We start from the raw sequence: 26,484 nt of genomic DNA, 5'->3' as shown, positions 1-26,484 counted from the left end.
TAATAAACTCCTAAGAAAAGGCTGACAAGCTTACTCATAAGCGCCTTCCTTATTTCTTCCTTTCGCCCTATCTCAAGGACGTATAATGTGCTGGTATCACAAAGTAATTCGAGTAGCTTAAGATGACCACGACACCATGTTGTACTCTGGGTAATAATTCATTCAAGAACGTCTTTTCAGGTAAACCAGCGGATGAATTTGCCGCAAATTTCTGAAAGATTGGTACGAAATTTGTCTTTGGTGAGTGGCTCATCCATGCTGAGGGAGTCGAGTGAAGACGACGGTTTACGTTATAGTCACCGCAAACTCTATCGACTGAATATAATGAAACAACTAACGTTTTTGGCAGTTTAAAACATTTTATGGCCGTAATGGTCCATATTCAATGGAATATTAACGATAAGTAATATTCTATACGATTTGAAGTGTTACCTCGTGCCGCTCCAAGTTTCGAACGCTCACAACGCCTCTACATTGCCGAAATAAACGAGGAACTAAGAAAAAAACTTTGCCGATCGTGTCGCGTGGAATTTGGAATTACCGCTCTGTGTTTACGTGACTATTTTGTAAACACATACATTGATAAGGATTAATTCACACACGCAAAAAAAGTTGTCTACGTTGCACTATGGATTACAGAAAACGGACCAACTTTTTTATGTAGTAGGTATTAATGTCGGAGCTTGCAATAAAGCAAATTAAATTAATCGAATACGATGAAGAAGCTGCCCATCAGCACAAGCTAGAAATGTTGGTGATATTAAGCTGATAAAATTATTGATTGCGTTAGAAATATACTTCATTTTGCGCTGCGATAATCTGCAAATATGAAGAAATGTTGTTCGCGAAGGTTTATCGGTCAGGCCGTTGCATTTATTTTGCTGGCTTTTATTATATGTGCATCGATGTATAAACCTATGATTGTGAAGCGAAGTTACAGAGGGGAAAATAAGCTTTCCGTCTTTCTAGACGGTTTAAAAGACCAGGTTAAGTATATTGTATTTTCTCCGATATTTTTGTTTAGTTTTAAACTTTGTAAGGGTTTTATTTAAGGAAATTGTCCTTCCTGTGAAAATTAATGGATTAAAGTTTTAAATAATTACCATATTGAGGCTCACTCAGTTCTTACCTGCTTTGTGTAGGTATTTGAAGCTTCTATCAAAATAGATTTTATTTTTACTTTCATTGGTTTCAGGAGTGGTATGAAATAAATTGCTTTGATGGAAAACTTCACGAATCTATCGGCAAAACGCCGAATAATTTAGATTCATGGTCCCAGGCATTCGAAAGAAAATGCCAGATTTTGTGGAGTAAGTTTCAAAGGATATATTCCGTTGATGTCAGAGAGGGAAGGATAGAATACTCGAGAGATTTCGAAAATAAATTGAAAAGTTGGTTCCACAACAAGGAAGATCTTGTCAATGCAATGAAATCACAGGTTTGTACTGCATTTTCTCTGCTATCGATCTCTCAGTATGCTGGTCAAGAAATTTCCCTGAAAGATCCCCGGCCTATTCATTCAGCTGTTGGGGTTCATATCCAATCATATGTTATTTAACGGATTTTAATAACATAACGGTACGTTTGATTAGTTTTGACAGTGTGGCGTTCTCTTGTTAATATCACAGAGCCTTCAATCATAAAACTGGAATTCTTGGAGGTACTTCATGATATTGACCGTGGACTCTTAATTTTCATGTCTTAAATGCTTGTCGCCATATTAGAGAAGCAGCTCTTGCTAATGGTAGTTGCATTAAAAAGTTAACAGCATTGCTTTTTGGGATGTGTTGTGTGTCATTGGCTGAATAATTCTCGTTGAAACCAAAGCTGCATTATATTTAGGTAATCCAATAGTCTAGTCATGGCTCTTTATAAGAATAGGCCCTCCAACTATCTGAACCTATGTAGTTTTTAATTTTTTTGAGATCTGGTACACATTTTGAACTATTTGGATAATTTTGATACATAATCCCTTGGTTGAAAATTGTTATATTTGTTCCTTATCTGACAAGTGGCATTATTTTCTTCTTATCTACATAATTATATATTCTCTTCCTGCATTTTTCTACTTTCTTGAAAAGCACAGTCACTATGACATTATTTTGACATGTGAGCAATTTGAATACATGGGTGCATTAAAAAAAGTAGTGGATCACCTAAAATTAGTTAAATAATGAGTGCAGACTAGGTACGGACAACAGAAACACCCTGAACACCCTCCCTTACAGTAAACTGTGGTATCAATTGTTTGCAAACTGAGCAAGAAACTTGAGCATAGTAATAGTTACATTACAGTAATGTCCAATCCCTCTTGAAGCATTCATTAGGTTTTCAATGGGCCTTTCCTGGCACTGTTGTCAATGCATTGCCTCGAATGTATGAGGAATTCTGTGCAAAGCCTCATCAAAGCTATGTGTTGGGCTTTCAACAGTGTGATTCTGCAGAAACTGAGAAATAACGTAATGTGTATGGAATCATGACATTTTTGTTTCTGGTGTGTTTGTGTGTATCCCTCTACTCGTATTCTTTGTGTTATTTTCATTCTTGTTTTTATTTAAATTACCACCTGAAGTTTTGGACCCAGTTTCAATTAAACATTCTTTTCCACCAGTGTAACTTAAGAATCATTTGTGTTTGTGGTCGAAAGTGCTTATGTGTTACCATGGCAAGTACATAGTTTTCTCATGTCTTTCTTTTACTCTCATTCAATGCTTCTGTGTGCTTTGTTAGTGCTTGCCGTCTCAATTGCTCCCGAAAATATACTATAATTTTTCTAATTTATGGCATGAGCTCTTCAAAATTTTTTTAATTCTTTCATTTTTTATTTCCAGTCCTTAATTCATTTTAGAAACCTTTACACAAAGGAGCATACTATATATAATCCTTTGAGATCTAAAAGACCTATGCAGAAACTGGACAAGGATCCCAAAGTGTATGTTGATGAAATATCTGCAGCAACGAGAAAGTCATGTGACTTTTGTAATTACAAGGAGATGACAGCAAAGGATTTATTTGATAGGTAAATGGCAGTGATGTGGTGTTTTTTTAAGGGTAAAACATATGTTAATCTAGATTCATAGTGGTATTGTAATTAAGTGATGTTATGCATTTAAGCATTCCTCCATATGACGTAGAATCTTTCTTTTATATTCAGGGGTATCATCCATTAAGCTTTGTTTAACCTGTTAAGAGAGATACTGAATGTTTATAAATACTTATTATAAGCTCAGTTTATTTCAACAATATGACAGCTTGGACATTTACTTATTCGTAAATACATTTTTTGTGACAGTCCATTCATGACTTTTGAACAAAATTCTGATGTTATTATTATATCCTCCAGCAAAAAATATTTTAGCTATGGTTAAGGAAGGAACATTGTCGAAAATAATGGTGAAGCTCCGTTTAAATCCTGTAGGAGTAGAGCCAAATGTAAGGGATGAACTTAAAACAGCAACTTGCAAATAACACAAAAACTGGTATAAATTTCTTATTCCACTGCATCAACAATTGGATCAAGATTTATTGGGACTCTGCTAGGATACACCTTAGAGACCTGGCCCATAAATCGATGACTTTTACACTCTGAAACCCTAGAGAGGAAAGGAAGGGAAAGAAATGAGAAGGAGGCACCACTGCAGTTCAGTAGCCCAACAATGCATCCAGGCAGGGGTGAAGTGATTAACCAAGTGCGCTGGCATTAGCATGATGAAGGGGCCCTAAAAGTTGAATTCCCCCATTAAAAATAGTGAAAGAAAACATTTATGTGAGCACCTTTTAATGATTCATACTAACGAGTTCAATTTACAATTTAAAGTAGTTGTGTTTTCAGTTCATCTTATGTCTGAAGTAAACATGTCCACAGTTGTCCTCTCATCTACCTTAAAAGCCATCTGCAGCTTACAAATATTTCTCAAAATTTTCTTGAGACTCTAGAGCAATGCAACCTGCAAGTTAGTGTCTTGAAATTGAAGAGCATGTACTCGCAAGATATTTGGGTGCATAGTTTGACAGATCGAAAAAATCTATTTTTTTCAAATCCATCCGGCCCACTAAAAAAAAGTTTTGGGACTGATAAAAAGTAAGGCCAAAAAATTTTAGACCTCTAGGTGAACCCCGAACCATCTCTCAAATGCCATATATGGGGGAGAGTCAAAAATTAAAAAAATTAACATATTATGGGCATTCCCTGTAGATTATGCCGAGTTACTGTTCTTTAGATCAAAATTTCATGCCTTTTGATGTCTCTGCCACCATTAAGCCACAAAATGCCAAATTTGAGTGAGCGTCCGTGAAGAAAATATTCCAATGCCTACGCAGCTTGGCAGATAGGAGGGAGGCAGGCCACTCACGTCCCCTCCCCACGTGCCTCTCCCCTCTCCCACACCCCGAATACTGAATATAAAATTTATTGTGCGTGTGATGCTAGGAGGGTGCTCATCTTTGATAAAATGAATCGGCAGATGGTAGAAGGTAAAAAAAATATGCATAGTGAGGCGACTTTACCTTTTTTCGCGTCTCATTGGCATTGAAAAAATTTAGGTTACTAACTTTTAGAGAAGTGATGAAATATTTTTGTGTGGTATGCAATATTTTTGGATCCAAGAATGCTGGCAAGGAGCCTACAGTCTATGAAGTGGCCACTTGAGTGGCTAGAATGGTCGGCAAACTTTGGAGATGCGCTTCTCTTTGGATGATTCTGGCGAGAGCTGTGACTAAATGGATATTGGATAGAGGCTGCTCCCCACTTGCCTCTCCCCCCCTCTCACAGCCCAAATGCACCAAAATTCATTCCAAAAGTGCCTTTCTTCGTTAGACTAACTGATTGTTGATGTTTTAAGCATCATCTGTGGAGGAATAATCATGAAAGAATTACTCTCTTGTGATGAATGTTAAATACCATAATCAAAACCAATGTAGGGAAAGTAAACTCCCTGATTAAGCAGAATTTGGTCTATTTTTATTATCTCCTCTCTGATAAGCATAAGAATTCCAAAAAGGTATCAGAGCTTACTGTGTAGAGGTACCTGCACTTTTAGCTGCCCCACCCACCCACCCATTAGCAAATAAATTGAGGAAAGCATTGCCTCTATCAGGTTAAAATACTTCTTAAAAAAGAATCAAATACTCATGTTGTAAAAGGAAATAATATGAGCTCAGCTTAATGAATGATTTCTATTGGCATATGAAAGTAAATTTGTATTTATTTATTATTTTAGCCAGGCAGATTATTTAAAAACTTACTCACCCTACTGCATTGGAACATGATTTTTGTTCTGCTTTCCAGTCTATTTGGTATTTCTTATGGTAGTGTCGTTCCTCGTCTTTCGCTTTTGTCAACAAAGTTTGAGTGTCCTCTTTAACAAATCTTTTGACTGCATGGGTAATGCAAGGAATAAATTTCAAGCACAAATTGTATGATCAGAACTTTCTTTAACCATATTAATACTATTGTCTGCTGGTAGATTGTCTACAGATTTCCTAATATTCTCTGGGATAGTTTACCTCATGCTCCATAAGGTTCACTGCCATCTTTTCCTATGTTATCCCCTGAAATTTGCTAGTTACTGACATGCCAATGCATTTTTAACCAGTTTTGGCTGCAGCTGGTTTCAAGGCTGAGTGTGCTTGCTGCTGCAATTTCCTTGTTGGAAATTTAATATCTTGACTTTTTGCATATTTTGCAGAATTGAAGGAAAACATTCTGTTACTGCTGCAAATGCATTCAAAATTGATAAGTGGCATGGATTGATGCTGACTAAGAAACATAATCCATCCGATATAACTGAAGAAGAATTGGTTGATCTTTTTAACACCACTCTTAAGTGGTTTAAAAGGGTTAACAGGGAGGATAAATCCAGTCGGTAAGTGGAGAAGTCCTTAGCATTTGTGAAAATTTTATGATCAGAACTGTCTTCAACCATATTTATACTATTGTCTGCTTGTTGATTGTTTACAGATTTCCTAATATTCTCTGGGATAGTTTACCTCATGCTGGAGCCAGTCAGGTCCACCCACATGTGCACGGGCTAATGGACACTGACCACTATTATGGTATTCTTGAGGAACAGAATAGAGCATCAATAGAATACCATGAAGCTACTGGCAATAATTACTGGGAGGATATTATTGAAATTCATCATGCTCTAGGCTTAACTAAAAGATTTGGTGATGCTATTGCATTAACGTCATTAGTGAGTATATACATTAAATGGAAATGATCAAGTGATTATTAAAATCCAAAGATTAGTGTTAAGACTAGTATTAGTACTACCTTCAGTCTTAGGTATAAGGCATGAGCTTCAATCTCAGCTTGGAACACTGAAGATTCTTTGATTTTCTCAAACTATTAAATACTTCTAACCAGACTGAAATTCACACCTTTGGAGAAAATTCCCAATTTAAAGTGACTGAAAATGTTTCAGTGTTGTCAGTGAACTAATGCAACCTTTATACATTGGTGTGTTGCTAACTTGGGCTGTGCTGGAGTTCTCTGGAGTGTGTGTGATATCATCTCTCCTTCCCAACGTGGTTGGGTTAGGGTTAGAAAGCTGAAGAAGCATTAGGGAAGGGGAAAAAAGGGTCGAGGATTCCAGTGATATCTTGTCCATAGGGTTGCAAAGTTGTGCTGCCTCTGAATAGTCTTTCATGTTTTCCTTTTATGCGTCCATTTTCTACTTGACTAAATCATGCAAGTAGGCCTTAAGTAAAAATTCATTTTTTCAGAAAACATGAGTACACTACTTTTATAAGGAATATCCCATGTGCATTTCCACTTGAAATCCAGAGGCAATGGAAACAAGTACCCAGAGCAGACTTGTGGGATAGTATACTGAGGGCTAGGTCTGTAAGTCCAAGACTTCTCACCTGCACACCTCAGGAGGGGAAGGACAGAGGAAGGAAAAAAGATATGAGGCGCTGCCGTGATTGGATCCCGAAGATGGAATAGGATAGGGAAATTCCAGTGCTGTCATTTGGGCGGCATGGGCTACTACAAGCAAAACCATAATTTAATGTTTCTACGGAAAGGACAGATCTTCCTATGGAGAAGAAAAACCCTACGATTTTCTGTAGATAAAATCCAGAGACAGTACTTTCCCTCATTATAAATTGCTACTTTGAACTAATGAACAGAACTGTCTGTAAAGATTGTCATGAAAGAAGTACATATTTAACCCTGGTGAACCTGAATATTTACAGAATGTTGGTGTCAATAAGGACAATTTTGAATTCAATGCATTGCAAATCAGGGTATATGTGTTTTTTTGCGCACTTTCTGAAAATGTGGATGATAGAAAGAAAGTGTCGATTTTGGGACAGATGTTAAATGAACTGATATTTAGTGCACAATAATAAGTAAAGAAGCATCAGAAACAAGAGCGATTTCTATGCTTTCTATTGCTTACAGCTAAAGGCTGAGCGAAAGACAGTCATAGTTGTTGCAGATGGCGTAAATTTGGGAAATGCGAAAGAGGGCTTGATGCAAAAGAATACCTGCCTGAAATTTTTTCTATATTCTTTATGAAATGAGATTTTGAGACTAATAAATATTGGTTTCTGGGAAAAACAAAATGAATTTTCGGCATACAAATTTTATAGCAACAGCAGTGGTTCATATGCATGAAAGTGAATAAGAAAAATATGTTTTTGCCATTATGTGACATTGAAAAATTCTTCTGATTAAGTTCTATATATTTCAATAGATATAGTAGTGTACTCCTTATAAAACTATTTGCCTGCCTATTACCTACTTAAGCTCTAGTCAAAATTTGGAACATGCAATGCATAAAAATTGGAAAATGAGAATTGAGTTCCCAGACATTGCTAATCATGAAATTTATTTCTCTTTCATTGACAGACTTCAAGGAAGGACAATGAAGTTATGCTGATCAGTGATGAACCCTCCTTGGATCTTTTTCGATTGCTGTACTATGTTATTCAGACTTACTACCAAAGGTATAAAATATACTGTCACAGCTCTGGAATGGCGTTTCCTGCCTTTGGTGATATGCATGATAGCAGCCTCCCAGCTCTTATCAGGATATCTACCCGAGGAGATTGTAGCAATGTCAGAAGTGACATCAGCTCTTTGGAGTTGTATACGGTAAATATCCGATGCATAAAATATTAGATCTTTATGTAGTGGTGGATCTAGGGGGGAGCAAGGGAGACAAGTGCCTCTCAAGAAAACATTGTGTAGTGTCTACAACATTAAACAAAAGCATTCCATACCCAACCCTTCCCAATTTGCGACATGGTGTGTTATTGGATAGATTTTCCCCACCCCTTGAGGTTGGATCCTGGATTCACCACTTCTTTTCATTGTAAGTTGACTATTATTAAAATAAGGCATTGCAATGTTTCCACTGAGTTTTATTATTACACAAAGTGTTTTGTCATTACAAACAACATTATCAAGTGTTGTTTGTAATGACGAAATGTGTTGTGTAGTAATAAAACTCAGTGAAAATATTGCAATGTCTTTTTTTAATAATATTGAGAACTTCCACCATATTGTGCTCAACATCATACAAGATGTAAGTTGACTATTTTGCCATTCAACTACAGAAATATTATCAGTTGCATTGATATGTGTAGTCCATGGTCTCATGATACTGGGTAATTCGATATTTTGTGTATTATGAGGCTGAATGAAAATAAACGGTGAATTCACAGGTTAATGGAGGTGATCCTTTTTTCCAGTATTCTCATTCATTCAGTTCTCTAACAGTCTTTCATCATTTTTACTGCCTCATAGCAGCAAAGTGATCCCTTTTATGTCTGCTAAAAAATTGACATGAGCTGTTACCGTAACTTTGCTACATTGTGACATCATATTCATTACACAACCCTCCTTTGCACCTCTTTACCCTCTGCAGGTTCTTCTTGTTTTTTTGAGAATCTTCTTGTGTATTTCAACCCCAATATTGTGCAAGAATACTCCAGTGAGGGATAAGATGGTGTCCATGAGAATAAAATAAAATTGTAAACTTCCACACAATTTTATTTACAAAATACCGACCCGGTTTCGACACGTAGTGCCATTATCAAGGTAATACCTAAATAATACCTAAACCTTGATAATGGCACTACGTGTCGAAACCGGGTCGGTATTTTGTAAATAAAATTGTGTGGAAGTTTACCATTTTATTTTATTCTCATAGATATAAAACATTTCCACCAAATATCGCCGGACACTGTGAATTATAAGATGGTGTTCCTTTTGCTGTTATATTGTGTGTTGCAATCATGCAAATCATCTAACCAGGGTACAGGAAAACCATGATATGAAGTAATACTCAGGACCTACTAAGCAGCAAATTTGTTGCTATGGAATTTATTATTTTGAAGTTAAAATTTTTCTCCGAACTTTTTATGATTACATGTTTGTTATTAACATGCTGTAATAAACTGTTAAGATATCATCTATTCATGATTAATCCATTAATGAGTAATCAGAGTTACATACCCTAAGATTACTTACTGTGATACAAAAACGTTTTATTTCTATCAAGCAGACTCATTCTATATCGGCCGTAGAACTCATTGGCAATGGCGTCCAGTATATTTCTGTGCAGTTGGTTGTAGCACTCTGGTATGCATTCCATTAATATCTGCAACGCCAGTGTCAACGTTTAAACATTAAAATTGGAGCTTATGTTACCTTGCGAAATATTTAGGCTGGAGTTCACCTGGGATTGAAATGTAGAGAAGAGATATTATGAATTCACATGACAGAGGAGACCATTGGTATGGGTCAGGGGTAGACTGGTGTTGGGTGTGTGATTTTTAATTTGTCTGTCTTCCGCCTGTTGTGCCCTTTGTGAACTGGACTTAAATCTTAGTTAATTCATGCCTTTACCTATACCACCCCTCTCTAATGCCATGCGATTGACTAAATGCTTTTCTGACATTTGCCGATTTCCCTTTTGCGTGAACTGTGCTTAGCAAAAAATTAGAAAGAAGTCTCTGACAAATGTTTTCACAGCATTACGCTGTACCAGTGAGTTTTTATCTGGTTTCTTCCATATTCTGCGCATGGTTATGGTGATATTTCTCCTGCTACACTGTTGGCATTCAGCAGATTTAAGAGCATTGACCGCTTTTCAAAACTCTAAGTCAGTCCAGTTTTTAAAAGCAAAGGCAGTGGTTGATAAAAGAACTGTGCATAGCAGGACAATGGAATATTTTAATGCTTTAATCGTCAGATCAGGATTACGTCAATAAATGACTTTACAGTTTTAGTCAGCCAATCTCAGTCTCAAGTTCCATCGCTAGTAATGACTGCTCAAGAATTCAGTCGTGTCATGTCCATGAAAAAGTTATGCCGTGAAAGTGCCAAAAACTCGTGTTCAGTGGAAATTATAGAATTAATCTTTCAGAATGCCGTAGGTGAAAATATGGTTTATAACATGCGTTCTTATACATATAGCTATAAAAATGATATTTTTTAGTGGAGTTATAGGTATTGGTTGGGCATCAAATGAGATAGCCCAGGGAGTAGACATTGAAAAACCTGCTTTTCCCTCCTCGCTTAAAAATTAAACCTTTGTAAACATAAAATATAAGAATTCCAGGCCTTTATTGATGACTATTTAGTGATAGAATGGAGTGTGCTTAAAGCTGGTAGTATCTGGATCCAAAATTTTAAATTAATGCTTCAGTGAATGCAGCACCCAAAAGACAAAGTGGAAAGAGTTCCTATCCTCTCTTCGCATGTGCCGTCGCACTGTGATGCTTCTCCTACTCATGAACCATTTTGTTTAAAAACTCTTGCATGGGTTATGCAACAAAATTTCAGCCGTGGAAAATTTTAAGGCAAAATACATAAGGCACATACAAGAGATCGGGGTAATCATCAGAGGAATCTCAGTGTTGTAGAATAATAACCACGCCAAAAGTAACTATGTCGCAGATTTCAGAAAACCACCCTCGGACCACACGCAGACATAAATCATTGTCTTCAAAGGGAAATAACCAGTTACGCGAGAACAATTGTTCTATTAATCGAAGTGTGTTTCATCCTCACCCCAATACACTAACTGACCTTTTTTGGCTTACTTGCTTCAATTCTCCGTTTCTGGAGGACAGATGTTTGGTGAGTGACTTTCTGGGCCCGAAGGTAGTTCAATAGCTTAGGCAATAAGATGGCATGCACAAGATTTAAAAAAGAATGAGATCAAACACGATGCATTTCTGATGATATATTAGTTTTTTCATCTCTAATTGATTACCGTTTAGTTTTTTAGTTACAACAATACCATACTAATATTCGACATTGTCCAAACAGCACAATTTTCAAAGAGCAAGCAAAGCATTAGCCCACTCAAACTAGAAGAGACGGACTGGAAACACCAACTGCATATATCTCGTAGCTCACCCGGCTTCGCTTTGAAGGCAACGATGTCACAAAGTAGCAAGATCTTACATGTTCATCCTTGACTCCCTCATTCGTAGTCTCCTTGCTTGAAAGACGGGAGGGACTGAGGGATCGTGCTCCTTCCCCTCCACCTCTCCTTTACACACTTCTGCTACCCACACCTTCCTCTCGAGATCACTGAGCAGTCGTCTCATTCTGTTCCTGCACCTCATCGCAAGTGAAGTCAATGTTGTTCTAAGCATTGTCAATTACATTCAGATTGCGCAGTTGCAATTTAATTTAATGTTATATCGACAAAAATACAATGTGTGGTAGTTTTTTTAATGAGATAAGGAGAGCTCAACATGTGTCATGTACGTGCACTGTGGTGTGAAACTAACGTGAGGAAGAGCAAAATCCACCTCACCACAACTGATATACAGTGGAACCTCGTTAAAGCGAGTACGGGCTATAGCGACACCCCCGCTATTACGAGAGATAGCCGATGCACCGTCAATTGACCCTATAATAAGCGTGTTAAAAAATTCGTTTTTACGAGACCCTTTCGGTGTTGGCTCTCGCCATAGCGAGGGTTTCACCGCCGGAAGACTTTCATGAAGACTCCTTAACCTCTGTAATTGCTAGCGATCTGTTAGAAATGAAGTTAATGGACTGCTCAGTCTCAAATTTATGTGGTAAACTGTCGTTCGATAAATATAATGATTGACGAAACAATGCTTTGCACGATTTTTATTCAGTGCGGCGCTTATAAATTGTTTGAATAGTTAGTCGTTATTTGAGTAAAGAAATTTAGTGATGCAAAAAAACATCGCCTTTCGTCTGGATTTATGCTTACGTTTATCGGATAGATGTTAATCTGTCGCCGCACCACTCCTGTTCCTGTATATCTGTTCGCAACAGGTATATTGGCTATTATTTGCTCCACCTCTTGTAAAGCGACAATTCGCTATAGCGAGTGTTCATTAGTGCACCGTGGGGTGTCCTTATATCGAGGTTGCACTGTATTTGTGGGTGAAACGCAAGTCAACATGAGATGAGAAAATGACAAAATGCGGGCAAACAGTGCGTGAGGAAAATTTGAATACAGTCAAACAACTTGAAAGCTTATAAAAATGATTTTTAATAAGTTAAAATATTAAAATGTTTATGAAAATCTAAATAGCATTCCTTTGATCACATTTACCTACCCAGAAGAAACTTGAATAATTACTTCGTTTTATAGCAGGCAATTGAAAATGCATTTTGGATCCGAAAATATCCAAAGATTCAACACCTTAAATCAAGTATCCGGTTCCGAATCCGAAAGAAATCCTGGATCCGTCCGATGGAAAATAAAGTGATATTTTACAATTTGTGACATTGATGGTATTTAGGGAGCTTATCTGGAATATAATTAGTCTAATAGATGTACCATTTTGCTAAAAATGCACTCGATAGCATAGTAACAGGACACAAATCATGGCTCAAGTGAACTCAAACTATGGATGTACCGTATTTCTCTGAATATAGTCCCCCCCCTAATTTTGAGGCTTCAGTTTTGGGAAAAGTTAAAAAAATGCGTTTGAATATAGTCCCCCCTTTACTTTTACCACAGGCATTTTTGGAAAAAAAGGGTTGACTATATTCAGACATATACAGCAGACTCCCGATTATCCGGCTGCGGTTTATCCGGGTTGCGGATTATCCGTGCATGATTTTAACTCTCGCTCAATTTTTCCCGCGATCTTATAAAAAAATAAAATTGGACCCAAAATTATCGGAATCACTGCATTAATGCTAGGATACACCAGGCTTATCATTTCCGTCAGAATCCCGTTCGTAAAACGGAAGCGATCGCGCGCTAGCTGCATTCAAGGGATCACCGAGTTCGTGTTTTCCAAGCCTAGCAGTGCGCGAACGCACTCCGTGATCACGGATACACGTCCGGCAGCAGTTGCAACCCGGGCAACTTGTGCGAGACGCGACTGCGTGGCGTGGTGCCTGACGATGTAGTTTCCGACGTCGAGCAGTTGTTTTGAAGCGTTTGTGCAAATCACTTTTCTGTATTCGCGATCACACAGCTACGATAGTGTGGTTTTCGAAACCAGGCCTTACATGGAGCATTAATGATACGAGTACAACCATGTTATTGCCGCAAAAAAGATCGCAAACTGGCGAAGAAAGCTCTCATTGAGTCCGGGAAGCACGCTAATAAAGCAGAATAATGGCATAAATAATAATATATTGTTTGTTTTACGTAAATTATGATCATTACAAGACATTGGATTTGATGTTTGGGTTATCCGTGTTTTCCGATTATTCGTGCCGTCCCTCCCCATCATTAGCCCGGATAATCGGGAGTCTACTGTATCGTATGTATACTCAAGTTGAAAATTTAATGTTCACACAGTGCTACTTTTCAGCTCTATAAGAAATATTTAAATTTGTGAAATAAATGTTAATGTGGCATTTTTATGCTTCATGAATGTGGTAATCATCAATTACTTCTGCGTTTTAGTTACTGTGTTCACTATACCTCTACATTAAGCAGGAAAAATTTTATTTCATTTTTACTTGTAGATATTTATAATAATTATTGGAAAAAGTTTGGTAATAAAGTTTTCAGATATACATCTGGTACAATAAATTTCTTGTTGGAATCTGAGTTCATGAGGTTTAAACTTATGTATGCAACTGTGTACTTCTCTGACGGGATTTAGCTTTATTGCCATGATCCTTAATTACCTGAACTTAATATTTCTTGTGATTCATTTCAGGTATACAACGTAAATGCTGATCTCTATGAGGTGATTTCCAATATTTCAGCCACTGTTGATAATTTTGCTACCAAAAGTTCTTTCAATTGGAATCCTATCGTCCCCTGGGCTTAAGACAGATCTGAAATGTAAATATTGTGAAAACTGTTGATACATCTTGTATTTTTTGTAAATAAATTGTTTGCATGCCATGAGTGATGAATTGAAAATAAATGGAGCTGATTGTTGCTCATATTTATGTAGCAATTTGTTTCAATTTAAGTAATTCCTGCGAACCATTCTGAAGTTAGCTTTTACTTGAATAGGGAATTTTCCAACTGCAGGCATCCAACCAGTGTTGGCAAGATGTAATCAGCTGCTGAGTAGTATCCAAGAAAAATTCATCAATATTTAAAATTTTAAAAGTTTAACATATCTGAAACATCACTTTTGATGCTTTTTTCTGATAGAGGCATATTGTTCTTTTGGCACTGCTTTAGTGCACTGATTGCAGCAAAGGAATGTGTTCATACTGTAGAGCTAATCGCATAGTCATATTGGGAGCTAGATGGGAGGGTAGGGCAATACTTGGTACATAGTCAGTGGCGCCGGCTCCATGGGGCCTGAGGGGGCCCGAGCCCCCCCAAAAATTCGTTACAGATGTGAGGAAAAATGTGTAAGGCTTGTCGATTTACCCCGGAGTGACCAGGTATCGAGATTCGAGTGATCAGGGTTCTAATGTTGATCATGTGACTCTTCTAAAATGCTTAAAAACTTAAAATTCACTACTTATAAAATTTACCGGGGCAAGGTCCCCGGTTTGGGCCCCCCCCAATATTTTTTGTAAGTCAGCACCCTTGTACATCGTACTTAGTTAAAACTTTTCTGTTTGGTCATCATGGTGATAAAATCATTTTTAGGTTCTTTATGACGTATTTCACTGTCAATTTTTGGGTGATCCCAATGTTTCCCAACCCACCCTCATCACTTTGTCAAGGGAATTTTGTGAGGAAGGGATTCTTTTTCTTATCTACGAGTTTTTTGTGTATAGGTGCTGTATCTGGCAGAAGGGTAGTGGGGAGGAAAGTTAAGAGGGGATGGTAGATGGTTTGGATACTGTTTCTCACTTGGCCAAAGGAAAAGGCTTTAAGCTCAGACTGGTGAGAGAAGCAATAGCGATTCAAATAGAGGCCTAACAGTGCCCATCTGCATACTCTGCTCCCAGGTTGACCTTGCTGGGCTACTGGTTGTTACTTTTTTGCTTGTCATGGTCCAATCATGTGAGTCATGGCACAATCGCGAGAATCATGGGCCGATTGCAAGAAATGGTCACAGGGGGTTTGGGGGACATGGAGTTAATAGTGGCATGCCAGTGCCTGGCTCTCCTGTGCTATAGTTTTGCAAAGGAAAACCACTACAGTAGGGAGGCAGGAATAAATTGTGGCTTGCCACTGTTTGTTTCCTGTTGTGTGGGCTGGCTGTTTTTGGTCTGTTTTTACCCACATCTTTACACATTGTCAACCCACAGCGCTGGCATCAAGTCTAAACTATGCATGCAGAAAGTCTGCATCAAACACAAACTACACATTATATTTTTGAAAGTATGCATCGTGTCATATGAGCACAAATTTACTCATCTCACAATGTGAACCTACGAGCGGGAATTTTTTGCTTGCATTCAATGCCGCTGACAACTTCAACTCCAACCACGAATTACCTTCATGCTGCTGTTATGTGGTGAACGTCCATCACCCAAGCGTCACTCTATCTTCTGTTTGCGGACTACAATTTATTTTCACATTCAATACAGACTACTTTGACTACAATCCATGAATTCGAATGCTGCTCTCGACACTCGCTGTCGTGGGTGCGAGGTAGGGGGCCACAAAGTTTACCTTCAACACCGCAAGACTCACGCACTACAAAATTAATATATATGGACAGGAACCATTTAATTTGGGACACCGACCTCAAAATTTGCCAAATATGGCAGCCGTTAATCATGAGAAACAGTCCACAGTCCCCTCTTCCCACATTTCCTCCCTTCCATCAGACACAGCACCTGTAGAGACTCAAAGAAGAATCCCTGTCTCATCAGATTCACACTAAATAACATGAATCATGGCTGATGGTCATTACCCTACAAAAATAGACCATGTACACTGGTTATAACTAATTGAATGCTTTCTTCTTGCAAATATAGCATTAATATACTAGAATTTTAAATCACCTCCTGTTAAATATATATACTTAATTGAAAGAAACAAGAAGACTGGAATAACTGTCTGTCTGTTCTAAAAACTGGAAGTGATAATAGTAATGGTATTTATTCAAGTCATGGCTCAGCCCATTGGGATGTCGATTTTTCTTATAAATGAAAAAAAGGCACACTTAGCACCATTATATTCAACAATACACCCACTACAATGGCATGATGAAAGCAAATGTTGATAGAAAAACTATCATACCTCCAAAATTCAATAAATTTGAAGTCATGCAGTGGGTTATTGCATAACCACTATCTGCCACACATTGGCATTTAATGCAGTTTACTGAGTTGGCCCTACTAGGCAACTTGTTCAAGAATTTGCCATATCTTTCTAAGATTGAGGTTGGTTACAAGGGAATTGCACTTCAATTTTGCTAGTCGGCATATAATATTATAACTTGTGTCAGGTTGAAGAAGGCAATGAAATTTAATAATATTTAATGGTAGCAACAGAGTATGGCACAAATAAAACCCTGAGAAGAGAAAATTTGAGGATGCAGTCGTTCATTTAGTCCCAAAATTATGATTCATTACTGTAATTCATTGTGATTCATTAGAAAACTTTGGCAGGTAGAAGCAGTGGCAGTTACAGGGACAAGGGGGGCTAGGTGGGGGACCTAGGGGCATCCTCCCAACAGTATTGGGGATGTGGGAGGTTAAGAAATTTTTTTAGAATTTCGAGGCTTCTAACAACACTTCAAGCTTGTCTCATTACTAATTTTCCAAAGAATCAAGTGTTTATAACAAATATTTATGCACATTTTGAGTAATTTTACCCCATGCATAGTAATGCTAACATGCTAAGTTTCTACAATGCATTACATTTTTTTCCCTTATTATGAAAGGTTTGAAGCAGAATTTTCTATCACTTTTAGCACCTCTCCTGTATATATTCGTCAACTGAACAAAATTACCATTTTACCTAGTTTAATTAGGTAATTCAGAGGGATAGCCCTCTCAGTAGATCTGCTACTGGGCAGAAGGGAAAGGCGTGTGACAATGTAAACAAAATCTACCCCATTGTGTCATTGTTTTGTAAGTTTAAAATAAGAAGGCACAAAAGTGTCTACCCAATCTTAATGCATTGTTGACATCAATAGTATTCCAGCATACATATTTATTCATTTCGGGAGAAATGATCATTGAGGGAAGGAATCACTCTAAATATTGTAAAGAAAAAAGAACCACTCAAGGCTGGTGTAAGGAGGAGAGGACTAACTGAGAAGTGGCAACCCATATGGGAATGAGGATGTGACGTAAGTAACTCATCCGCAAAAGGGTAATGGCTGTTGAATTATTCCTCATAGAGCTTGAGAAGATGGCACTGGATCTAAAAACTGGAAAATGGGGTTCTCTATATTATTGAAACTACAGTGGAACTTGGTTATAACGGCATCGGCTGTAACGTCAACTCGGGTTTAATGTCACATTTTATACAGACCAGCCAAAATTGAACATTTTATGTTGTACGAAAATCCTTTTATATTGTCGACAAATATTGCGACGCTCGGGTATAGCGTCAAAATTTTTGCAATTCTTAGGGTGCAAAAGTGCTTCACTGCTGCACTGCTTCAACTCTCAGCACGCTTCAAGACGTTTGTTGCACAACGGAGAGAATTTATATTTCTGAAAGGACCGTTCAAAAGGAGATCACAGATTTTTTTCGACAGTAAAGTAAGGTTTTTATTAGGCTATAATATATTTAATTGTGAATATCATTTTTTTATTAACGTTTTTTCATTACACGTATTCCAATGTACGAGTATATTTCAATAAACAGTGTTGTGTATAGCAGAACATTTGCATCTTTACTTTGTCCTTTCACTCAGATTAAAGGCTGCTTCTCTATGACGTCACTCGGATATAACGTTAAAAATCTTCTGGTCCCTTGGATGACGTTATAACCAAGTTCCACTGTATGTCAACAGACAGTGGAAACAAATACCCAGGGTGGGCTCTCAGGATACACTCCTGAGGGTCGGGTATGTAAGTCCAAGACTTTTTGTCCGCACACCTCGGGACGGGAAGAGCAGAGGAAGGAAAAGGGATAGGAGGTGCTGCAGTAATCGCCTCCAGGCAAAGGATAGGGATGGAAGGATTAGGATAGGGAAATCCCAACAACGTGATTGGAGCGGCAAGAGCAACTACTATCGAAACAATAATTTAATATTTCTATGGAAAGAAAATATTTTTTATGGAGAAGAAAAACCCTATGATTTTCCATAGGTAGACCTCAACAGACAATAAAAAAAAGCTAGTGAACAAGCCTTGAGGTAGGAGCAGCCTTCCATGCATAATAAACTGCTGGGTCAGCATCGAAAAATAGTGCCAACGTAGAGTACCTAATTATTCAGTTATTTTCCATCTGCCTGCCCAATATAGGAAAATCAGCAATTTTTTTTAATAATGGAGACAGAGTAGATGTCCTGAGTAATTACTTGCCAAGGTATTCCAAATTTAAATTATGTGGATGTTGAATTTTCTTTTCTGTAGCTCCCGCACATGCACTTGTCCACACTTGCATGGCACCCTGTAGACACCCAGAGAAGCAAGTCCACATGGATCTTCAGCTCTCACTAGAAGTTTAGAGCAGAGCCAAAAGTAGGAATCAATTCCATGCCACTTAAGTATTCTCAAAATTCACCTAAACGTTTGCACTGCTTGCCAAAACAGGTTGCAGAAAATTCTTTGATTCAAAATTCTTTGTGGTGACATTACTGGAGGCTTAGAGGTCCAATGATTCAAACTAAATTGGTACTTCAAATTCTATTGAAATATAATGGGGTCTTCTATACACTGACCAAAATTGCTAATCCCAAAAAGAATTCAGTAAATGGAGGGGGAACATAATTGATGGAAGATTTGAGATGGAAGAAAAATCTTTCATATCCAGCTTTCTCCTATGAACTCAAGCTTAAAAAATTACATGAAAGATGTTGCCCACATTTCTTGGGCTGGAGATGTCATTTGTGTTCTGGTTCATTGATTTTCCAGGGACAACTGTTCAGAGTGAAGGTATTGTTCTCAAGGTTGTAAACAACAACAAAGCAAGTGTTGCCGATGAGGGAGGCTGAGGAGTGGGGAGGACCTGGTGAACCACTCAGCAACAGTTCGTGTGGTCATCAAGATATTTGCAAAAGGGATAAGCCTAGGGGCAGTCAAGGGTAATTGGGGGCCCTCTTTACCGGGGTATTTAGGGTATTCGGGGTAGTTTAAGGAAATTGTACACCCGGAAGTGGGTTTTGACATTACTCTGGCTCTTAAAAACTCAATAAAAGATAATAGAAGTAGCAATTTCATAAGAAAAAACACTATGACAAGTGAGAATTACACAGTTTACAAAATGTTATAATGTATTATGGTTCTATTATCCTTTTAGTGCATTTGTTCCTTGAAACTGCACTGAAATCTATAAGACCTCTAAAATATCCTTTTCGAATAATCCTTTCAATAAAGCATCAGGTTTTCTTTTATCTGCAGACACCTTTGATTAATTGATTTTTTATATAATCTTTTTACACTGAGTATGATTTAAATGAAGCAACTAATGAAAAAGTAGAATTTTAAAATTGCAAAAAAATCTTTGGTTCAAGTAATCTTAGTCTTTTTTATTACACGTTTCATATATGCTTCAGGATAGACGAAAAAGTTGTGAGGCCACCTACTAATATTAGCCTAGTGAGGTCGGGACCCTCGGTGATTGGCGGCTAGCCGACCTGGCCAGACCACCTCTTGGATAAAGCCCTTGATTTTTTACCACAAATAATACAATAAGTAGACATCAGATCAAAAAACGGTAAATATGTTTCATTTTTAGTTCTTGAACTCGTGCTACAATGGACCAATGCTATTTCAAGATCTTACACGCTCGTCCCTTGCTCCCTCGTCCCTTGCTCCCTCGTCCGTATTCTCTACAGCGCCTCGCTGCTAGGAAGGCAGAGAACTCAGACACCCAAATAAAATTCTCCATCCCCACCACAGCCCCTACCCTCTCATGCTTATGCAGCCCCTCCTTCCTCTCGCTGAGTCACTTTTGTTCCCCCAAGGCACCACTAGCGACGCCCTCCGATGGGTCATGTTTTTGCCATTATTATTAATTAATTTATTACTTTATACCTGCATATATGCCTTTATATCTTGGTTTTAAAAGTCTCGTTCGACTAGTAACTTAGCTAGAATAATTTTTTTGTGATTTTTTTTTCCCAAAATAATAAATTCAATTAATTAAAACATGTTAAACTTACAATTTTCAATTTTTTTCAATTTAGATAAGCTAGAGAGAAAAAATCAGTGACTGTGATACATTAGCGAAGCTGTCATGTTGATAGTTTGGTACTCATCCCTGAAATTAGTAAAACCGTTAACCATTAATTACCTTTTGCCTTAAGAAAAATTGTTGAATGAGCCCGTTGCCAAGTGGGAAATATCGGTTTCTCATTTCCAGTCAGACCCCACACAGCAGTTTCCCTATGTTTCCAGTTCTTAACATTTTCCTTTCTTCTGAATGATACTTATGGGGATTTAGTAGTACTAGAATTGGTTTTTTGGGTGTGCCCATGACTGTTTAACCCAGCGGTTCCCAAACTTTTTCTTTCCGCGACCCATTTTAGCTCATTCTTTTTAGCCGCGACCCCCTAAAAATGGTCGTCCAAGTTTAAGTACGTTGTTCACCATATTATTAGTATCTCGCGACCCCTTTCCGAATGGCCTACGACCCCCTTGGGGATCGCGACCCCCACTTTGGGAACCGCTGGTTTAACCCCATGGGGTCATTTTGCATCACTAAATCATTACTATCTTCACTCCTTATAGAAAATTTAAGGTTAGAATAGCATTTTTAATATTGATTACCATTTATTAAAGTGTTCAAAAGTATTCCCTTACCATGACTTTTTACATTTTCCTTGTACATATAACTTGAAAACTGTGGCATCAAGTGAAGCAATACATCCATAAAAAATTAAAATAGATAAAATTTACCAAATTAAGGGCAATTCATTCTTATGTGGGAACAGGGCTGGATTTACCGTAAGGCAAAATAGGCACGTGCCTGGGGGCGTCGCAGTCCAAGGGGCGCCTTCTGTAAGGCACCCGGCAATGATCTGTACTGGAGGTACATCGAAGGGCCCCGCTATCAGCAGGCTTGTATGTTGGTTCCGTCCAGGGGCAGATCCAGGATTTCTTTCTGGGGGGGGCACAAGGATACCCCGTAATACAAAACGAACGCAATGATAACGGGGCCGTATTAAAAATCTTGAATATTTTTTGAGGGTCTGGGGGGGCACGTGCCCCCCTTAGATCCGCCTACGGTTCCGTCTACGTGCAGTTGCCCTCTTTGCTAGGGCTTTACATGTGCTCAGTTCGGCTTGCAGCAGAACTTGACCTGCGATGGCATAATTAATGAATTTGGCGAAAAGAAGACAAGAAGGGAACTTTTAAGTAGTTCTTGTTGTGTTTGAGGCAGGCCCCGTTATGTCTTCATTCATGTTTTTAATATGCACTCAATTTCTCAAGAAGATATGCAGTTGGCCGTATATGTATTTTAGAGGGTTTGTTCAATTGAAAATGTCGTTATCGTGCCACGGCTCTCCTTTCACGGCTCTTTTAAAATTAGTTAATTTATACTATATTTCGTGCTACCCCAGTTCATTCATTTACTGCGGTACGTAATGTTGTTATTTTTGAAGTTACTCTTCTTTTTTGCCGCATGAATTAAGGCTAGATGTTATTTTTGGAAAGGGTATTCATCAAGTGTATTAGTTGGATATAAGTTCAACTTTCACATAGTTTTACTCCAAGCTGTTTTTTTTAAATTGAATTGTCTATGATTTCCCTGCATAAAAATTTAAGCAAAAACTTATGCTGTCGATTGGCAATGCCTTATCATAAAAATCGGCGAGGGGGGCTCAAGTGAGGAGGGGCACTCAATGAAGAGGTGCCTATAGCGTAACTTTGGGTAAATCCGGCCCTGTGTAGGAATTGTTGTTTACGAGTTACAGAAGATTTAAAAATTGCAAATGTTGGAAAGTCGTATTTCTAAGGTATTAAATCAGCGTTTAAATATCAGGGGAATGCATTACTCATCGAAAGAAAACTTCCTATTGGTAATAGTACTCGGTACAAGTTGGGGGGATCCCGGTTCGACTCCAGGAGAAGGCAAAATAATTTTCCTTTTTCAAATTTCTCATTTTGTGTGCACTTGCGAATGACTCCATATTGAGTAGGACAGTGGCGCAGCGAGGGTTTGGGGGTTAAAACCCCCCCAGAGCTCAGAGAAATATTTAAGTTTAATCCGTTTTACTTAATTGGATTGATATTACTAATAGAATAGTGTAAGGATAAATAAAATATCCCTCAGAAAGCCGTAAAACTCACCATTTTGAACCGTTTATCTTAAAATTCCGCAATTTATCAATCTCGCACCTACCGCTTATCCTGGTGGGTATTCCATACCCCCACACATCCCGGTATTAGTTGCACCTAAACCCCCCCAGCCTTAATTCCTGGCTGCGCCCCTGGAGTAGGAGGCATTCTATCTCCCTTTATGCGATCGTAAAGATGGATAAAACTCGCACAAAATCTAGGCTGAAGTTGCAACAAGCTAACTTTAAGCCAAAGTTCAACTCTCAGCGCAAATAAGGTTTTGAAATAGTTAAGGATAACAAATTGAAAGTTAGATCAGTAAGAAGATTTTTACCAAGGAATACTCTTCTGACATCGAAAATAATAAATATTGAGGATGAAATTGTGGTAAAAAATATCAACACAGCGATAGGAAATTCACAGTTAGTATAATTAGCGAAGTAAGGTAAACACTCATTCTTTAACTTGTGAGACAACATGAGAGTTCAGAACAACCTGACCAATTATATGACAAATAGAGATACTTACAGGAAGGGTTAGAAGGCAGAATAGCATAGAGAAATTGATAATGAAAAGAGGAATCTAAAAGTCTTTAAAATGCACGGCATTAGGTCAGAAGTCTTCCAGACTAATTAGGCTGGGAGGCGCTAGAGACTCGGAGGCTGCGCACTAGGCATAGATTGCTTGAACGATTGAGAATAGATATCTCTAAGAGCGACATAGGGAACGTCATCTTAGAGCTCCAGGCCCCTCTTATGTTTCTGGGTACAGCAGAAGCGATAAATTAAGATAGATATTTTTCCGAACGGAGAGATATGGGAATTTGTTTTTCCCCCGAATCATAAAAGACTTAAATAAATGCTAGCCATAATTTTGTTTGAGAATTTGCTTTTCATATGTAAACGGCTGATGTCCTAACACCACCTGCCACGCGCCTTTTTAGACAGCTTGCGGAGTAATATGTAGATGTAGACCTTCCCTTCATTCTCCGACAGTGGCGCCGACTCCATGGGGCCTGAGGGGGCCCGAGCCCCCTCAAAAATTCGTTAAAAAAAGTAAGGAAAAAATGTGTCAGGCTTGTTGATTTTCCCCGGAGTGTCCAGATAGCGAGATTCGAGTTATCAGGGTTCTAATATTGATCATATGACTCTTCTAAAACGTTTAAAAACTTAAAACTCACTACTTATAAAATTTCCCGGGGCAACATCTCCGGTTTGGGCTCCCCCAATATTTTTTGTAAGTCGGCGTCACTGCTCTCCGATGGGCTTGGAATTTGGGGAGGTAAGTATCAGGGCGCGGAGGTGTCGATGTGAACAGCACGATGGATCCCCCACGGTTGGGATAGGTTCGTGACGGGAGAATCTTGTGCTGTCATTGGGGCGGGTCCCAGGCGGCGCGAGCTACCACTAGCCTAGTTACCTGAGACAGTTGCATCTACCGAGTGAGAAGGTGATGGTTTCGAGATTTTTCTGTATATTTACGCAGAACAAAAACTATAGGAGGATGACAATTCAGTATCCACCGTAAACTATAAAGATTTCTTTTGCATTACGCTATGATGATTATGAATAGGCAATAATTGGTGGACAAAGACACAATGAGAATAATTACGATGAATGATATATCGTACGGAGATTTTTTTTCAGATAACTGCAACGTCACCTTCAAATTACCAAAGTAGACACATTATATTCACGATAGAAATAGAAAAATTTGGAAAAATTGCATTTCTCGGTATCTTAGTGGAGGAAAGTGACCACGGAAGCGTAGGAAACGCCAATATTTTCTTCGTCATATCGGTGGCGACAACGCAGCAAAATTCCCACCTATATCAGCAATCTAAGAAATGAAATTCTAGCTACGACCCCGGGATCCAAGATGCACCTTTTCTCTCAAAAGATGTTTCCAACAAGACAGGGCACTGATGAGACAGTGACATTGGCGATGATACATTTTCACACCACTTGGTGCTTGTACAGGACCCTCTCATCCAGACGCTCTTTTTTCGTGGTGCATTACTCTCCTGAAACTCAAATTATTATCTTGAAAATTTCTCTTTAAAGAGTGTAGCTCTGTCAACATTTCAATGTGTCTCAAATATTAAAATAATCAACTCCTAGTAAATACCGAAGTAAATTTTTCAAATGGGAGATACAGATAAACGTTTATCCAACTCTGAAAATTTCAAGATGGTATAATATTTGCTGTGATTTTTTTCTCTGCGGATTTTTCACTCAACTTGTACATTGCGGGTGACTCCGTGAAGTTTTTGCCGAGGCTAGTCCCGGTGTACTTAAATGATACAGTTCTCAAGAATTTATTCGCCTGTAAAAAAGACCAGTAGAAGAGGGACGTATGCTCTTAGAGATGTTCGTTTTTTAAGAAGACTTTATACATTGATAACTACACTTTGAGGGAGATGATGTATTTCATGTGAGGATAAAATTTTATTCATTTTGCCACTTGAACGCACCAACCGTTGGTTAAGCACCAATTAGTTCCCTTCAAATGTTTCTTTCGACAAGGAATACATACTCTGGAATTAAATCAATACCTTACGGTTGTTTCAACCCGCTCAGGTTTGGTGGTCGAAAGAAAAATTCTTCTGCTGACTGAAAAATTAAGTGTTTAGGGGATAGAATACACGTTATACAGTAAGTCACGTATTTTACTTGCCTTGCTTCTATACGAAAAAAACGGTGCGGTGCAATGGAGGCAAACATTTGGGTTACTTTAAATTTTAAATGTCAAAAAAGAAGAACGTAGGAAACTAAAAGAACTAGCTTTGAAATGTAAAAATAGAGGACTGCAGTATACCGATCATAGGATTTTAGAAATATGAATATGTTAACTAAGGCGACCGATTGTTCATTTATAACTCATTGGTCCATTAAATTTCAGTAATACCTTCTTTCTACATTAACACAATTTTATACCTTTTATAGCTGCTTTAAACATTTTATTAAAACTTTATACATGACACTCTATACTTATAACAACCTTATAGGCCACATATTGAGACATGATGGCCTGATGACAATCGTCGAGGGACAAGTGGATGGCAAGAATGGTAAAGGAACAGCTCGAAGAAAATATATGGAACAAGTAAAGAAGGATGTGTAAAAGGTTAAATATGTAGGTGTGAAAAGATTAGCTGATAGGAGTATGGAGTGGAGAGCTGCGTCAAAACAATCTTAGGATTGTTGACCAATGATGATGAATACCTTCTTTAACAAAGTAATATATCAGCCAAACTGAACCTGCTCAAGCGCAATGGTTTGCGACACAAACATCACTCGCGACTTGGCACTTGAGCGTCAGGGGCCAAAGGGCGACGAGCCCTCGGCTTGCATTAAGACTCACTGCGCCGTATCACAGACGTCAATCTGCAGATTATGCTCGTGGGAGGCAGGAGGGGAGGAGGGACGAGGTCACACGATGAAGATAAGGAGTATTGATCTGAAGGCCTTCTTCCTTTCAAATCCTGCATTCGAACCGAACAAATACATCATATTTAATCCTGAAAAGAGTGAATATAGTGCATAGCTTGTCCCATTATGTACTACCATCCTACTCCAAGACCGTCTTACAGCCACGGTAAAATTTCTATACCCACAAATATTTCTCGGGACTATTTATTGCTTTGGAAATTTAAAAGTATATAGAGTACAGCTGTGTCAACATTTAACTGTATCTCAAATATTAAAATAATTAAATGCTAGTAAATACCGAAGTAA

At 38.2% G+C, this 26,484-nt stretch overlaps 1 protein-coding gene across 1 annotated transcript; it reads left to right on the top strand.

The window, feature by feature from the left end:
• The first annotated feature begins 515 nt into the window (after positions 1-515).
• On the top strand, positions 516-14,378 carry LOC124171040. The gene is made up of 7 exons (XM_046550187.1): positions 516-986; positions 1,196-1,438; positions 2,832-3,019; positions 5,688-5,864; positions 5,960-6,194; positions 7,859-8,104; positions 14,137-14,378. The coding sequence occupies exons 1-7, from the start codon at positions 828-830 to the stop codon at positions 14,248-14,250; spliced, it is 1,362 nt and encodes a 453-aa protein (XP_046406143.1). The 5' UTR covers positions 516-827; the 3' UTR covers positions 14,251-14,378.
• Positions 14,379-26,484: the final 12,106 nt, after the last annotated feature.

The sequence above is a fragment of the Ischnura elegans genome, chromosome X, assembly GCF_921293095.1.
Source record: "Ischnura elegans chromosome X, ioIscEleg1.1, whole genome shotgun sequence".
In the NCBI taxonomy this organism is placed as follows: domain Eukaryota; kingdom Metazoa; phylum Arthropoda; class Insecta; order Odonata; family Coenagrionidae; genus Ischnura; species Ischnura elegans.
This window is presented reverse-complemented; position numbering and strand designations above follow the sequence as displayed.